At 39.3% G+C, this 16,746-nt stretch overlaps 2 protein-coding genes and 1 pseudogene across 2 annotated transcripts in view; 1 reads left to right on the plus strand and 2 right to left on the minus strand.

Annotated features, from left to right (window-relative positions):
• LOC140855599 (uncharacterized) overlaps positions 1-16,746 on the plus strand; it is a 113,927-nt gene that overhangs the window by 7,595 nt on the left and 89,586 nt on the right. The gene's annotated exons all lie outside the window — the stretch shown is intronic.
• On the minus strand, positions 1,367-9,803 carry LOC105035026 (putative laccase-9; annotated as a pseudogene).
• On the minus strand, positions 15,589-16,083 carry LOC140855234 (laccase-21-like). Its single transcript, XM_073251109.1, has one exon. The coding sequence runs from the start codon at positions 16,081-16,083 to the stop codon at positions 15,589-15,591; it is 495 nt and encodes a 164-aa protein (XP_073107210.1).

The raw sequence follows: 16,746 nt of genomic DNA on the forward strand, positions 1-16,746 counted from the left end.
TTATGTCTATATATATTTCTATCGGCTACTATAATACAAGCTCTTTTTTTTTTTGTATGAGAAAAATGGAGTTGGGAGGGGCGACCCTCGCATAGCTACCATCCCTGGCGTGTCCATAGCGTCTCAACTTCCGCTGAGAATGTTCGATTCAGGACTGAATTTAAGGGGACGGCCTCCTCCCCACCATATGGATGAACCAAACGGGTGAGTACGTCACCCAGTCCCACCGCGGACCAATAGACAGAAAAATCTTCTAAGCCCCGCGCCCAAGCCATAATGCAAGCTCCTTTAAGCCTCATGCTTACTAAACCGACGAAGCCTTCAGAATCTTTAGTTTGTAAGTCCATTGTTATTTGGCTAAACTCTATGCCATGGATTTTTAATTCATTAGAAACATCTTGTTGGGAGTCCCATGCGTCCATGACCTTCTCGTATGCTCAAAAGTCCGATCTTAAAAGAATGATATTCTATATTACATTCTTAGATCTTTATTTATAGAATATTTTTTAAATAAAAAAATAAAATAAACAAGTTTAGGCAAAAAATATATATATATTTTTATGGACTTGATTTAGAGATTTAAATTAGAAAAATTTACATTTTAATCTGATAAATATTAATGGATGAAATTAGAAAACTAGCACTATAACACCATGACAGAAAATTGAAACTTTTCAAGCATGAGTCGAAATCTCGTAACCTTCTGCAGTGTTGAAAAGTTTTGATTTATACAATTTTTATATTAGTTAAGTGATCTATGCTAATATGCCATGCTCCAAAAGCATGCTAGCTATAACATCAATCCAAACCAAGGCCTTTGATAGATTTAGGTTGCAGGTTTGGATAAAAAATGCCTATACTTCTTACCCCACTAAAGGTGCTCGTTGTTTGGAATTTCTTGAAGTACTAATTTGTTAGTCAATCATAGGGCTGATCTAGTCACAATGAAGTGGTTATTTTGAGCGAATATTGCCAACATCAGGGTTGAGGCCTATTTGAAGCACTGATCATTTTTGATATGCCAAACCCAAATTTGAAACTGATATCATTAAAAAGCATATACATATAATTTTTGGTAAACTATCAAACACTGGATGTTTAAATAATAATTCATCTCATGAATAAGTTTAAAGACATTATACCCCAATTAATTTCCTACATTGGGATAATTATGGCTGCATTTGATGGGACCTTCATGTCGCCAAATATGCTCTTGAAAGGACACTTCTTCATCTATATGCTAATAGCTAAATTGTAAGCATTCATAAAAGCAATTCATATTTCGAGCTAAAATGGTAATCTATTGAGATAATGCATAGAGTTACGAACATCTTAATTATAATTGAAATGATGAGTGAATGGAATGATAAAACATTAGTGAAACAAATTCATCTTCAAATCTCCCATGTGAAATAGAGAGTATATCGCTGCCCTTTTATTTATAGTCTTCTACTAACACGAAAAGAAACAAATCTTCATTGCAGTACCTAACTTGAATAATATAAAAAAAAATCAATATTAATTTCTAGACCTATGATTTGTAATAGATCTTCTAACAAGGAGGCATATTTGGAGGTGGAGGCAGCAACTAAGCTTGCGGGCCAGTACCATTCTTTACTATGAACACAGTGTCTATTCCCCAGCTGAGATGGCGTTCCAAGTGACAGTGCATGAACCATACACCTGAACAAATATATTCCAAGTGGATAGATAGAAATACAAAGAAAATATAATTAAAATTATTTTCACATCTTTATCTAGGAAAAAGAACTAAGAAAAGAAACCAAATTAACTCACCAGGGTTTGTGGCCCTGAATCTGATGGGGCCCACCCACTCTTGGGCATTGCAACAGTGTTCTCAAATGGGGGTCCACCAAGTTATAGGTCGCCGGGTCCTTGTCCTTGTCATAATTTCCGAACCCCCTTCCCACCATGTAGAAGCTATAGCCATGCAAGTGAATGGGATGGTTCAACGCTGCCAAAAGGTTGGTCCCCTGGAACGTGAGAAAATATTCATTACAATGGTGATACCACGTCATATTTGCAACAAACTCATGAGAAGTCAGAAATCAGTGAAATACAAAGATAATGTAATATCATTCACGAAAATCAAATACACTAGAATCGATGAAATATAAAGATTCTTATTAATTTGTGATAAATATGACGTGATATCACCGTCGCAATGAATATTTTTTCATCGAACACCATCTCCAGGCTAGTATTGTACTCCAGGACTTGATTTCCCGTAGTCCTTGGAACAACAAGCTCTTGGCAAGTTATCATCGGTGAAGTTGAAGTAGAATGGCGGCTCACTCAAAACCCTGTCCCATATACCCGTGGATAACCCATGGTAGACCTCAAGGACATCGATCCTGGGGCGACAAAGCTTATGTTGTTAAGACTAGCAGCCAGCCGGTTTCCATCGGGCCCTGGCACGAGCGATTCGGGCATAAAATCTCATTGACAGCTATGGTGATGATGATTCGTTCGTCAATATTTGCGGGACATGGATCGGGCGGTCTTTGCTCGCCAGAGATCGGAATTTGGTGGTGAATTTAGTTGCCGAATCCATGTCGTTGGAGGCAGGGAGGGAGGGAATTGTGGCTGCGCGGTCGATGAGCCGGCGGTGGCATTGATGTACTCTATATTGCTATGGTTGTGGTGTTATCGGGGCAACACCATTGGTGCTCGCATACACTGAAGCTGCCATGTAGTAGCGATTGTTGGTGGAATTAGTAACTGGTTGGTTGGCCTTCGGGAGAAGGTCATGATCTGGCCGATGATCATGATGAACTCGTCGTGAAGGATTTGGTGTAGCTCGCATTAGTGCCGACCACCGTGAGCTGGTGTCCGGTGATGGCGAAGAAGAGCTCCTCGTTGAGGGCTGCATTGACCACTCGGAGGAGGTAGGTCTTGCCATACTCCACCAAGGCCTTGAATGTCCCCGTATTTGTGTATACATATGGAGAGAGAGAGGTAAACAAATGTGAGACAAAGGATAAGATAGAGCACTACTGCGGGCATGACAGGTGGTAGGGATTTACCAGCTGGTTTGGAGCAGTTGTAGAGATCGCCTGATTGGCCGTTGATGGTGAAGGATAAAACTTCTATGTCTGACCGACATGTAAGAAATTATGGTCGGACCGTCATCACCTGCCACGTCTTAAAACATAGCGCATCGTAAGTCCGATTAAATACTAAAAATAGGAATGGATAAACTCTAAGGGTATTTGAACAGTTTTGATAAACATCACATAACCCCTCAGGAGTTTTTTATTCCTATTTTCTTAGTATTTTAACGCACGCGTAAGCGCACGGGGCATGTTTGGAGATGTGGAAGGCGATGACGAGTCCGATTATAATTTTTTCATGAGTCGGTCCGACCACAGAAATTTTATTTGGTGAAGGCATCAGATAACTTGGGCCGACCACTGACGGTGCGGAGAGCATCTTCTATGACTTCACCACGTTGGCCGTCCACCATTCTCCTGTTAGTAATTAATTAATTAGTATAATAATGAAATGGTCGATCGATATTTTGTGACGTCTCCGTGCATGAATCAAATTAAGAAAAAGCCTACTTATACATTGCACCCATGCATGAACGTCACACTCTACCGCGGCATTGCTGCAGCGTTAGTGGGCTAGGAGTTGTGAAAAAAATTTGCATGCATGATACAGAGCATATATACTAGAATAACTGGAGAGATATAAGGATGCATGTATATACGTACCTAGAATGATGGGTATCTCCTTGTTGGGCTTGAGGGAAGGGAAGGTGGTACCGGCCGGGGGTGCACTATAACCGTTGCCCGATTCCAATCGCTGTGGGCATGCCACCAGAGGGTCCCTTCCTCTTCAGAGAAGAGGATTGTGTACGTGAAGTTAGTTCCGGGCTGGACTGGACACTGTGTGAGGTACTCCGCCCGTCGGACCAGGGGTTTTAGGCTGCTCCACGCCATGCCTGGAATATAATGTACCAAATTATTTAATATATGATGCCGATCGACGACGGTCCATCGTATATAGGAACTCAATATGTAGTGTTTTTTTTTGGTACAGTGGTACGTAATTTATTTAGCATGTAGTTTCAAATATTACAAATGTTCGAAGATTTTGAGACGTACCAATGGATTGTAATATTATACCCTGAACGATTTGTAAACTCTACCCATAATGGTGTCACCCTTTCTTGCTTCGATGGTTGGCCCCGGAAACTGGCCGTCACTGTCAGGATTTTCTTGGTATGACAGAGACGCGTGTACGAAGCTTTTTTATCTACAGCAATATTATTTAAGCAATCATCATGGACCATAGGTAAGATATACGTATGATTTGAAACTATCTATATATCATGTATCATGCAGCAATTAAGCCAGCCATCATAGTGAATCGTATGTGTGTAGACATCTATAAGCTTCGATCAAGAAAAAATTCAGGGAACAAAAAAGAAAAAGAAAAAAAACTAAACATAAGCTAGCCATACGAGCATGTGTTCAGATTGTATATATGTGAATTTTTTTTCAAAAAATTTATTTTCGTATGGAAAACCTCAAATGGCAAAATTGATGGAGTTAAACATACGACGAAGCCATAATGGCAAGTCATAGCCGAAACTAGAATAGCAAGTGGACTGCATAACACCATAAAACCGAACAGCTGCATGTGGAGAACCTTAGGATGCTTATAACTTGAAAGGAGGGAATAGAAGAGAGAGAATTGTCTGTGTCTGTCTGGCCTTCGAGACATCCACCATCGGGTATTTATAGAGGCAACCGCTTGCATGTATCGCTGCAGATTTTGCGTTAGGATAAATGGCCCAGTTATTCGCATTATCTAATTACCCCAGGCTTGGATATGCATCACATGCTATCAAAATATTAATGATTTTTTTTGGAAAAGTCAAATTATTTTAGTATCAACGAAAATTTCTCAAAATAGAAACGTAAGTTGAGTTCGCTCGCTCTCTCTTGTAGATATGCTTTATGAACAAAAAAAAGAAAAAGAAAAAAAACTAAACGCCCAAGAGAAGTTAAACTTACGATGAATTATAGGAATCCTCTTGCAAAAGCTCCACGCTCAGCGATAGATTTGGATGAATTGAAACTAACCAGAAGACATAAAATTCCAAATGATGGCTCACATGAACATGCTGCGTGGTTACGCAATTCATCAAACACGCTAAAGGCGTGATGCAATCCTAGGAAAATGATCGAGAAAGCCAGAGAGAAAATCAGATCCGACGAGATCGAACAGGTAGATGGCAAAAATATTTGGGGCGTTTAGAGTCTTCTTTAGAAGAAAAGATTTCTCAAGATCAAATGGACGGCATCTGTTAAATTTTTTATGTGATAATAGAAAGAGATTGTAATAGGCGAGAGCATAGACAAAGAAGGGGAAAAAATAAAATCTGAGGCAATAGAAAGAAGCAAGAGAAGGCACTCATTGGCCCGTGTTACGTGTAGAAGAGCGAGAGTGCGGAAAGCTCCGATTCTAATTTCGTCTCGTCCGGCGGAGAAGTGAAAGGAGAGGTTCAGATCATTTTTGCGATCAATTTTTTAATAAAAAATAAAAATAATTAGTAATTAATTTTTAATAAAAAATTTAAAAATAATTAGTGATTGATTTTACGATCGATTTTATTAATAAAAAAAATTTAAAATATTAACGACCAATTTTGCAACCAATTTCTTAATAAAAATTTGAAAATAGTTATCCGCTGAGGATTGATAGTGAGCTGCTGAGGATCGATAGTGAGCTGATGAGTTGACGCATGCATCGACTCGTACCAATCGTTCCAGAAGCAGATGATGGAGCATTTGGTGCAATAGAGTAGATGATGAAACTGATGAGACAGCAGTAGGCCGATCCGTCATACTAACCTATTCTCCTTCTTTAGATGCTGATGCTTGACAGCCAGCAACTTATTTTTATACTTTTTCATTTTTATTTTGAATCTCTTGTAATTATTAATTTTTTATAATTATAATTTAATATACTGAAATGATCAAATTTATTTATGGGTTTACTATGTGAATTTTTTATTTTTATTTTATAGATTATAAATCTAGAACACTAAAAATATAAATAAAAATATATATATTTATAAATTATTTGTTTTAAAAATATTATATTTTTAATTAGTGATGAAATTATTTGCGATGAAATTTATGTCTTAAATAACTTTATTTGCGATGGAAGGTTTCTATCATAAATAATTTATTTTTTTTAAATTTAATTTTTTTAAAAATTATTTATGATGGAATATTTTTATCGTAAATAATATTTTTGATGATGAAATATTTATGATGGAACTTATTCATCGTAAAAAATAATTTATTTGTTGAAAAATATTAAATTTATTGATTAGATTTTTTATGATAGAATTTTCATTGTAAATAATTTTATTTATGATAAAAATATTTTATTTGCAACAAAAATTTTTATTGTAAATAATTTTAAACATAAAATTTTTTTGTGACAAAATTATTCATCACAAAAAAAGAATTATTAACGATGAAATTATTGTTTCCATCGCAAATATTATCTGTGACCATATTTTTAACGACTAATTATTAGCGATGAAATTTTCACCATAAATAAGTATTTGCGATACTTTTTTTGCTTTCCAAATATTCCTTTTTGTTGAGTGCCCGCACTCCACACCCCAACCCCTTTCCCCTCGCCCTCGGTGGCCTCCGCTACTCCCCAGCCATCTGTGCCTCCGGCATCGCCACCCTCCTACACCGCTCCTCCCACCCACCTGCATCGCCTTCTGGCCCCCAGTGACCCGCATCTGCCCGTCGTGCCTCCAGCACCGCACCCCGCCCCCAGCGAACCCACACTCGCTCGTCGTGCCTCCGACATTGCACCCCGAGCCCCCGAATGCCCGCACTGCCCCACGACTCCACCACCCGTGCCTCTTCTCCAGGATCCCCATACCTGGAGGATGACACCACTGCACCGCTTTTCCTCCACGATGTCCTCTTCAGCATCGTCGGCTCTGCCCAGCTCTAGCCGCGGTACTGGGAGTCCTCCGCCTACGGCGACGGTCGAGGGCCAATGCACGGATACGTCTGGCTCGATGACCGCATCACCCACCCTCGGAGTGCCTCCCTCACTCGTGCTCTACCCTCGGTCCGCATCTCCGGGGGCATCTCCCTCCTCATCCAGCTTCATCGGGGAGGTTGAGGAGGAGGCCGCTGGGGAGGAGGATGATGGAGGAGGCTGTTGGGGAAGAGGAGGAGGAAGCGGAGGAGGAGGTTAAGGAGGAGGCTGCGTGAGGTGGAGGGTGGGGAAGAGGGCAATTTCATCCAAAAATTTATTTTACAAGATTACCAAAGTAGTGGTAATCTGGATAGCCATCCCTTTCTTTGATGATCCAAATTATTTCATGGGAGGTAATTTGGATTACCTGATAATCTGCATTACCAAGCCAAATGGCATACCAAATATGGTAATATGATGGGGCTCCTTTAAATTACCAGCAATCTGGATAGATTGCCAGCTATCAAACTCAACCTAAGTGGAAACTCATTATCATTAAAAAGTATATTTTCTTTTTTGGTAAACTATAAAACACTGGATGTTTAAATAATAATTCATCTCGATAGTATTTGGTTGCCCTTATTCTCTATGGAATGTGCTTATTCCTACTTATTCCCCAAACACTAGATATATTCCTAATGGGCCCTATAGGTTTAGCTATTTCGGTCAACAAGCATTAATTGTGCATTAATTGCACCATATTCCCATCTACCTTGAATAAGCTATTCTATGTTGAACTATAGAATAGCTTATTCTAGGTCCTTAATGAGAAATAATTGCCATTTATTCTAGATTAGGGAATAACGTAGCCTTATTCCCAATGGATCCTGCAGATTTCCAACCAAATACTAATATGGGGATATCTATTCTAGGGGAGTTTGTATTCCTATTTGAAAAATATTTTTAGGACTACCAAACACTACCCTCATGAATAAGTTTAAAGACATTATATCCCAATTAATTTTCTACTTTGAGATAATTATGGCTGCTTTTGATGGGACCTTCATGTCGCCAAATATGCTCTTGAAAGGATACTTCTTCGATCCATGTGCTAATAGCTAAATTGCACGTGTTCATAAAAGCAATTCATATTTCGAGCTAAAATGATAACGAATTGAGATAATGCATAGAGTTATGAACATCTTAATTATAATTGAAATGATAATTGAATGGAATGATAAAACATTAGTGAAACAAATTCATCTACAAATCCCCCATGTGAAATAGAGAGTATATCGCTGCCCTTTTATTTATAGTCTTCTACTAACATGAAAAGAAACAAATCTTCATTGCGGTACCTAACTTGAATAATATGAAAGAAACCAATATTTCTAGACCTATAATTTGTATCAGATCTTCTAACGAGGCATGCTTGGAGGCAGAGGCAGCAACCGAGCTTGTGGGCCAGCACCATTCTTTACTATGAACACAATGTCCATTCTCTAACTGAGATGGTATTCCAAGTGGCAGTGCATGAACCATACACCTGAACAAATGTATTCAAAGTGGATAAATAGAAATAAAAAGAAAATATAATGAAAATTATTTTCACAATAGGAAAAAGAACTAAGAAAAGAAACCAACTTAACTCACCAAGGTTTGTGGCCCTGAATCTGATGGCGGCCCACCCACTCTAGGGCACTGCAACAGTGTTCTCAAATGGGGGGTCCACCAATATAGGTCGCCGGGTCCTTATCATTGTCATAATTTTCCGAACCCCCTTCCCACCACGTAGAAGCTATAGCCATGCAAGTGAATGGAATGGTTCAACGCTGCCAAAAGGTTGGTCCCTGGAATGTGAGAAAATATTCATATCATATTTACAACAAACCAATAAGAAATCAGGAATCAATAAAATACAAAGATAGTGTAGATATCATTCACATGAATCAATGAAATACATTAGATTCGATGAAATATAGGGATTTTTATTGATTTGTGATAAATATGACGTGGTATCACTGTTGCAACCAATATTTTTTCATGGAATACCATCTCCATGCTAGTATTGTACGCCACGACCCTGACTTCCTCCGCAGTCTTTGGAAACAACAAGCTCTTGGGCAGTTATCGCCGGTGAAGTTGAAGTAGAATAGTGGCTCACTCGAAAATCCTATCCCATATACCCCATGGATAACTCGGTAGTAGGCCTCAAGGACATCGATTCGTGGAGCGACAAAGCTTATGTTGTTAAGACTAGCGGCCAGTCGATTTCCGTCGGGCCCCTGGCACGAGCGATTTGGGTATAAAATCTCATTGACGGCTATGGTGATAATGATCCGTTCGTCGATGGTTTGCGGGACATGGATCGGATGGTCTTTGCTCGCCAGAGATCGGAGTTTGGTGGTGAATTTAGTTGCCGAGTCCATGTCATTGGAGGCAGGAAGGGAGGAGAATTGTGGCCGTGGGGTCAATGAACCAACGGTGGCATTGATGTACTCTATGATTGCTGTGATTGTGGTGCTATCGGAGGCAATGCTGTTGGTGCTCGCATAGGCCGAAGCTGCCATGTAGTAGCAATTGTTGGTGGAATTAGTAACTGGTTGGTTGACCTTCAGGAGGAGGTCCATGGTCTGGCCCGACGTGATTATGATGAACTCGGTCATAAAGGGTTTGGTGTAGCTCGCATAGGTGCCGACCATCGTGAGCTGGTGTCTGGCGATGGCCAAGAAGAGCTTCTCGTTGAGGGCTGCATTTACCACTTGGAGGAGGTAGGTCTTGCCATACTCTACCAAGGCCTTGAATGTCCCCATATTTGTGTATACATATGGAGAGAGAGAGAGAGAGAGAGAGAGAGAGAGAGGTAAACAAGTGTGAGACAAAAGGATAAGATAGAGCACTACTGCAGGCATGACAGGTGGTAGGAATTTACCAGCTGGTTTGGAGCAGTTGTAGAGAACGTCTGATTGGCCGTTGATGGTGAAGGATAAAACTTTTATGGTTGGACCGACCGTGGAAGAGGGTTCCAATAATTCATCGTAAGTTTAACTTCACTCGGGCGTTTAGTTTTTTTTTTTCTTTTTTTTTTTTGTTCCCTGAATTTTTTCTTGATTGGAGCTTATAGATGTCTACGCGCGTTATGGTCACTATGATGGGCTGGCTTAATTGCTACATGATGCATGATATATAGATAGTTTCGAATCTTGCGTATATCTTTCTCATGGTCCATGATGATTGCTTAAATAATATTGCTGCAGACAGAAGAAGCTTCATACATGCGTCCCTGTCACACCAAAAAATCCTGACGGCGAACGGCTAGTTTTCGGGGCCAACCATCGAAGCAAGAAAGGGGGACACCGTTATGGGCAGAGTTTACAACCGTGCATGGTGTAACATTAAAATCCATTGGTACCTCTCAAAATCTTCGAGCACTTATAATATTTGAAACTACATGCTAAATGAACTACGTACCACTTTACCCAAAAAAAAAAAAACACTACGTATCGTGTTCCTATATATGATGGACCATCATCGATTGGCACCATATATTAAATAATTCTGGGTACATTATATTCCAGACATGGCGTGGAGCAGCCTGGGAACCCCTGGTCCGACAGGCCAGAGTACAAATGCTATACTCTGCACGAAGATTTGAGACGTTCAATGGATTGTAATGTTATACTCTGCACGGTTGTAAACTCTACCCATAACAGTGTCACCCTTTCTTGCTTCGATGGTTGGCCCCGGGAGCTGGCCGTTCACCATCAGGATTTTCTTGGTGTGACAGAGACGCATGTATGAAGCTTCTTCTATCTGCAGCAATATTATTTAAGCAATCATCATAGACCATAGGAAAGATATACGCATAATTCGAAACTATCTATATATCATGCATCATGCAGCAATTAAGCCACCCATCATAGTGACCGTAACGCGCGTAGACATCTATAAGCTCCAAACAAGAAAAAATTCAGGGAATAAAAAAAGAAAAAGAAAAAAAAAACCAAACATAAGCTAGCCATATGAGCATGTGTTCAGATTGTATATATGTGAATCTTTTTCCAAAAAATCTATTTTCGTATGGAAAACCTCAAATGGCAAAATTGATGAAGTTAAACTTACGACAAAGCCATAATGACGAGTCATAACCGAAACTGAGATAGCAAGTGGATTGTATAACACCATAAACCTGAATAGCTGCATGATGGAGAACCTTAGGATGCCTATAACTTGATAGGAGTGAATGGAAGAGAGAGAAGTTTGCTCTGTGTGCTGTTTGGCCTTTGAGACATCCACCATCGGGTATTTATAGAGGTAACCGCTTGCATGCATCGCTGCAGATTTTGCGTCAGGATAAATGGCCTAGTCATTCGCATTATCTAATTACCCTAGGATAAATGGCCCAGTCATTCGCATTATCTAATTACCCCAGGCTTGGATATGCATGACATGCTATCAAAAGTATTAATGACTTTTTTTTTTGGAAAGTTAAATTATTTTAGTATCAATAGAAATTTCTCAAAATAGAAACGTGCATTGAGTTCGCTCGCTCTCTCTCTTAGATATGCTTTATGAACAAAAAAAAATAATAATAAAAAATTAAACGCCTAAGAGAGGTTAAACTTATGACGAATTATAGGAATCCTCTTGCAGAAGCTCCACGCTGAGCGATAGATTTGGATGTATTGAAACTAACCAGAAGACATAAAATTCCAAATGATGGCTCACATGAACATGCTGTGTGGTAGGCAATTCATCAAACACGCTAAAGGCATGATGCAATCCTGGGAAAATGATCGAGAAAGCCAGAGAGAAAATCAGATCTGATGAGATCGAACAGGTAGATGACAAAAATATTTGGGGCATTTAGATTCTTCTTGAGAAGAAAAGATTTCTCATGATCAAATTGGACGGCATCTGTTAAATTTTTTATGTGATAATATAAAGAGATTGTAATAGGCGAGATAGAAAGAAGCAAGAGAAGGCACTCATTGGCCCGTGTTACCATGTAGAAGAGCGAGAGTGCGGAAAGCTCCAATTCTAATTTCATCTCGTCTGACGAAGAAGTGAAAGGAGAGGTTCAGATCATTTTTGCGATCAATTCTTTAATAAAAAATAAAAATAATTAGTAATTAATTTTTAATAAAAAGTTTCAAAATAATTAGAGATCGATTTTACGATCGATTTTATGAATAAAAAAATTTTAAAATAATTAACGATCGATTTTACAACCGATTTCTTAGTAAAAAATTTGAAAATAGTTATCCGCTGAGGATTGACAGTGAGCTGGTGAGGATCGATAATGAGCTGATGAGTTGACCGCATGCATCGACTCGTACCAATCGTTCCAGATGCAGATGATGGAGCATTTGGTGCAAATGGAGTAGATGATGGAACTGATGAGACAGTAGTAGGCCGATCCGTCATGCTACACCCATTCTCCTTCTTTAGATACTGATGCTTGACAGCCAGCGACTTATTTTTATACTTTTTCATTTTTATTTAAATCTCTTATAATTATTAATTTTTTTATAATTATAATTTAATATACTAAAATGATCAAATTTATTTATGGATTTACCGTGTGAATTTTTTATTTTTATTTTATAGATTATAAATCTAAAACACTAAAATATAAATTAAAAAATATATATTTATAAATTATTTTTTAAAAAATATTATATTTTAATTAGTGATGAAATTATTTGCGATGAAATTTATGTCTTAAATAACTTTATTTGCGATGGTAGGTTTCCATCATCAATAATTTATTTTTTTTTAAATTTAAATTATTTAAAAAATTATTTATGATGGAATATTTTCATTGTAAATAATATTTTTGACGATGAAAATATTTATGATGGAACTTATTCATCATAAAAAATAATTTATTTGTTAAAAAATATTAAATTTATTGATTAGATTATTTATGATAGAAATTATCATCGTAAATAATTTTATTTATGATAAAAATATTTTATTTGCAACAAAAATTTCCATCGTAAATAATTTTAAACATAAAAATTTTTTGTGACAAAAATTATTCATCACAAAAAAAGAATTATTAGCGATGAAATTTTGTTTCCATCGCAAATATTATCTACGACCATATTTTTAATGACTAATTATTAGCGATGAAATTTTCATATAAATAAGTATTTACGATAGAAATTTAGTATTTGCGATACTTTTTTTGCTTTCCAAATATTCCTTTTTGTTGTAGTGCCCGCACGCCACACCCCGACCCCCTTCCCCTCGCCCTCGATGGCCTCCGCTGCTCCCCAGCCATCTGTGCCTCCGGCACCTCCACCCTCCTACACCGCCTCCTCCCACCCACCTGCATCGCCTCCTGGCCCCCAGTGAACCCGCATCTGCCCGTCGTGCCTCCGGCACCGCACCTCGCCCCCCCAGCGAACTCGTACTCGCTCGTCGTGCCTCCGACATTGCACTCCGAGCCCCCGAATGCCCGCACTGCCCCACGACTCCACCACCCGTGCCTCTTCTCCAGGATCCCTTACCTGGAGGATGACACCACTGCACCGCTTTCCCTCCACGATGTCGTCTTCAGCATCGTCGGCTTTGCCCAGCTCTAGCCGCGGTACTGGGAGTCCTTCACCTACGGCGATGGTCGAGGGCCATGCACGGATACGTCTGGCTCGATGACCGCATCGCCCACCCTTGGAGCGCCTCCCTCACCCGCGCTCTACCCTCGGTCCACATCTCCGGGGGCATCTCCCTCCTCATCCAGCTTCATGGGGAGGTTGAGGAGGAGGCCGCTGGGGAGGAGGATGATGGAGGAGGCTGTCGGGAAAGAGGAGGAGGAAGCGGAGGAGGAGGTTAAGGAGGAGGCTGCGTGAGGTGGAGGGTGGGGAAGAGGGCAGTTTCATCCAAAAATTTATTTTACAAGATTACCAAAGTAGTGGTAATCTGGATAGCCATCCCTTTCTTTGATGATCCAAATTACTTCATGGGAGGTAATCTACATTACCAAGCCAAATGGCATACAAACGTGGTAATCTAGTGGGGCTCCTTTAAATTACCAGCAATCTGATAGATCGCCAACTACCAAACTAATCTAAGTGGAAACTTGTATCATTAAAAAGTATATTTTTCTTTTTTGGTAAACTATAAAATATTGGATGTTTAAATAATAATTCATCTCGATAGTATTTGGTTGCCCTTATTCTCTATGGAATAAAGCTTATTCCTATTTATTCCCCAACACTAATATATTCCTGATGGGCCCTATAGGTTTAGCTATTTCGGTCAACAAGCATTAATTGTGCATTAATTGCACCATATTCCCATCTACCTTGAATAAGCTATTCTATGTTGAACTATGGAATAGCTTATTCTAGTCCTTATGAGAAATAATTGCCACTTATTCTAGATTAGGGAATAACGTGCCTTATTCCCAATGGATCCTGCAGATTTCCAACCAAATACTAATTGGGGATATCTATTATAGGGGAGTTTGTATTCCTATTTGAGGAATATTTTTAGGACTACCAAACACTACCCTCATGAATAAGTTAAAGACATTATATCCCAATTAATTTTCTACTTTGAGATATTATGGCTGCTTTTGATGGGACCTTCATGTCGCCAAATATGCTCTTGAAAGGATACTTCTTCGATCTATGTGCTAATAGCTAAATTGCACATGTTCATAAAAGCAATTCATATTTCGAGCTAAAATGATAACGAATTGAGATAATGCATAGAGTTACGAACATCTTAATTATAATTGAAATGATAAGTGAATGGAATGATAAAACATTAGTGAAACAAATTCATCTACAAATCCCCCATGTGAAACAGAGAGTATATCGCTGCCTTTTATTTATAGTCTTCTACTAACATGAAAAGAACAAATCTTCATTGAGGTACCTAACTTGAATAATATGAAAGAAACCAATATTTTAGACCTATAATTTGTATCATATCTTCAACAAGGAGGCATGCTTGGAGGTGGAGGCAGCAACCGAGCTTGTGGGCCAGCACATTCTTTACTATGAACACAATGTCCATTCTTAATGAGATGGTGTTCCAAGTGGCAGTGCATGAACCATACACCTAACAAATGTATTCAAAGTGGATAAATAGAAATAAAAGAAAATATAATGAAAATTATTTTCACATAGGAAAAAGAACTAAGAAAAGAACCAAATTAACTCACCAAGGTTTGTGGCCCTGAATCTGATGGGGCCACCCACTCTAGGGCACTGCAACAGTGTTCTCAAATGGGGGGTCCACCAATATAGGTCGTCGGGTCGTTATCATTGTCATAATTTCCGAACCCCCTTCCCACCACGTAGAAGCTATAGCCATGCAAGTAAATGGGATGGTTCAACACTGCCAAAAGGTTGGTCCATGGAACGTGAGAAAATATTCATATCATATTTACAACAAACCAATAAGAAATCAAGAATCAATAAAATACAAAGATAGTGTAGATATCATTCACATGAATCAATGAAATACATTAGATTTGATAAAATATAGGGATTTTTATTGATTTGTGACAAATATGACGTGGTATCACTGTTGCAACCAATATTTTTTCATGGAACACCATCTCCATGCTAGTATTGTACGTCAGGATCCTGACTTCCGCCGCAGTCTTTGGAAACAACAAGCTCTTGGGCAGTTATCGCCAGTGAAGTTGAAGTAGAATGGTGGCTCACTTGAAAATCCTGTCCCATATACCCCATGGATAACCCGATAGTAGGCCTCAAGGACATCGATTCGTGGAGCGACAAAGCTTATGTTGTTAAGACTAGCAGCCAGTCGATTTCCGTCGGGCCCCTGGCATGAGCGATTCGGGTATAAAATCTCATTGACGGCTATGGTGATAACGATCCATTCGTCGATGGTTTGCGGGACATGGATCGGATGGTCTTTGCTCGCCAGAGATCGGAGTTTGGTGGTGAATGTAGTTGTCAAGTCCATGTCGATGGAGGCAGGGAGGGAGGAGAATTTTGGCCATGGGGTCAATGAATCGACGGTGGCATTGATGTACTCTATGTTTGCTGTGATTGTGGTGCTATCGGAGGTGATGCTGTTGGTGCTCGCATAGGCTGAAGCTGCCATGTAGTAGCAATTGTTGGTGGAATTAGTAACTGGTTGGTTGACCTTCAGAGGAGGTCCATGGTTGGCCCGACGTGATTATGATGAACTCGGTCATGAAGGGTTTGGTGTAGCTTGCATCGGTACTGACCACCGTGGGCCGGTGTCTGGTGATGGCCAAGAAGTGCTCCTCGTTGAGGGCTGCATTGACCACTTGGAGGGGTAGTTCTTGCCATACTCTACCAAGGCCTTGAATGTCCCCATATTTGTGTATACATATGGAGAGAGAGAGAGAGGTAAACAAATGTGAGACAAAAGGATAAGATAGAGCACTACTGCAGGCATGACAGGTGGTAGGAATTTACCAGCTGGTTTGGAGCAGTTGTAGAGATCACCTGATTGGCTGTTGATGGTGAAGGATAAAACTTTTATGGTTGGACCGACCGTGGAAGAGGGTTCCAATAATTCGTCATAAGTTTAACTTCACTCGGGCATTTAGTTTTTTTTCTTTTTCTTTTTCTTTTTTTGTTCCCTGAATTTTTTCTTGATTGGAGCTTATAGATGTCTACGCACGTTATGGTCACTATGATGGGCTGGCTTAATTGCTACATGATGCATGATATATAGATAGTTTCGAATCATGCGTATATCTTTCTAATGGTTCATGATGATTGCTTAAATAATATT

The sequence above is a fragment of the Elaeis guineensis genome, chromosome 2 (assembly GCF_000442705.2).
Source record: "Elaeis guineensis isolate ETL-2024a chromosome 2, EG11, whole genome shotgun sequence".
NCBI lineage: Eukaryota > Viridiplantae > Streptophyta > Magnoliopsida > Arecales > Arecaceae > Elaeis > Elaeis guineensis.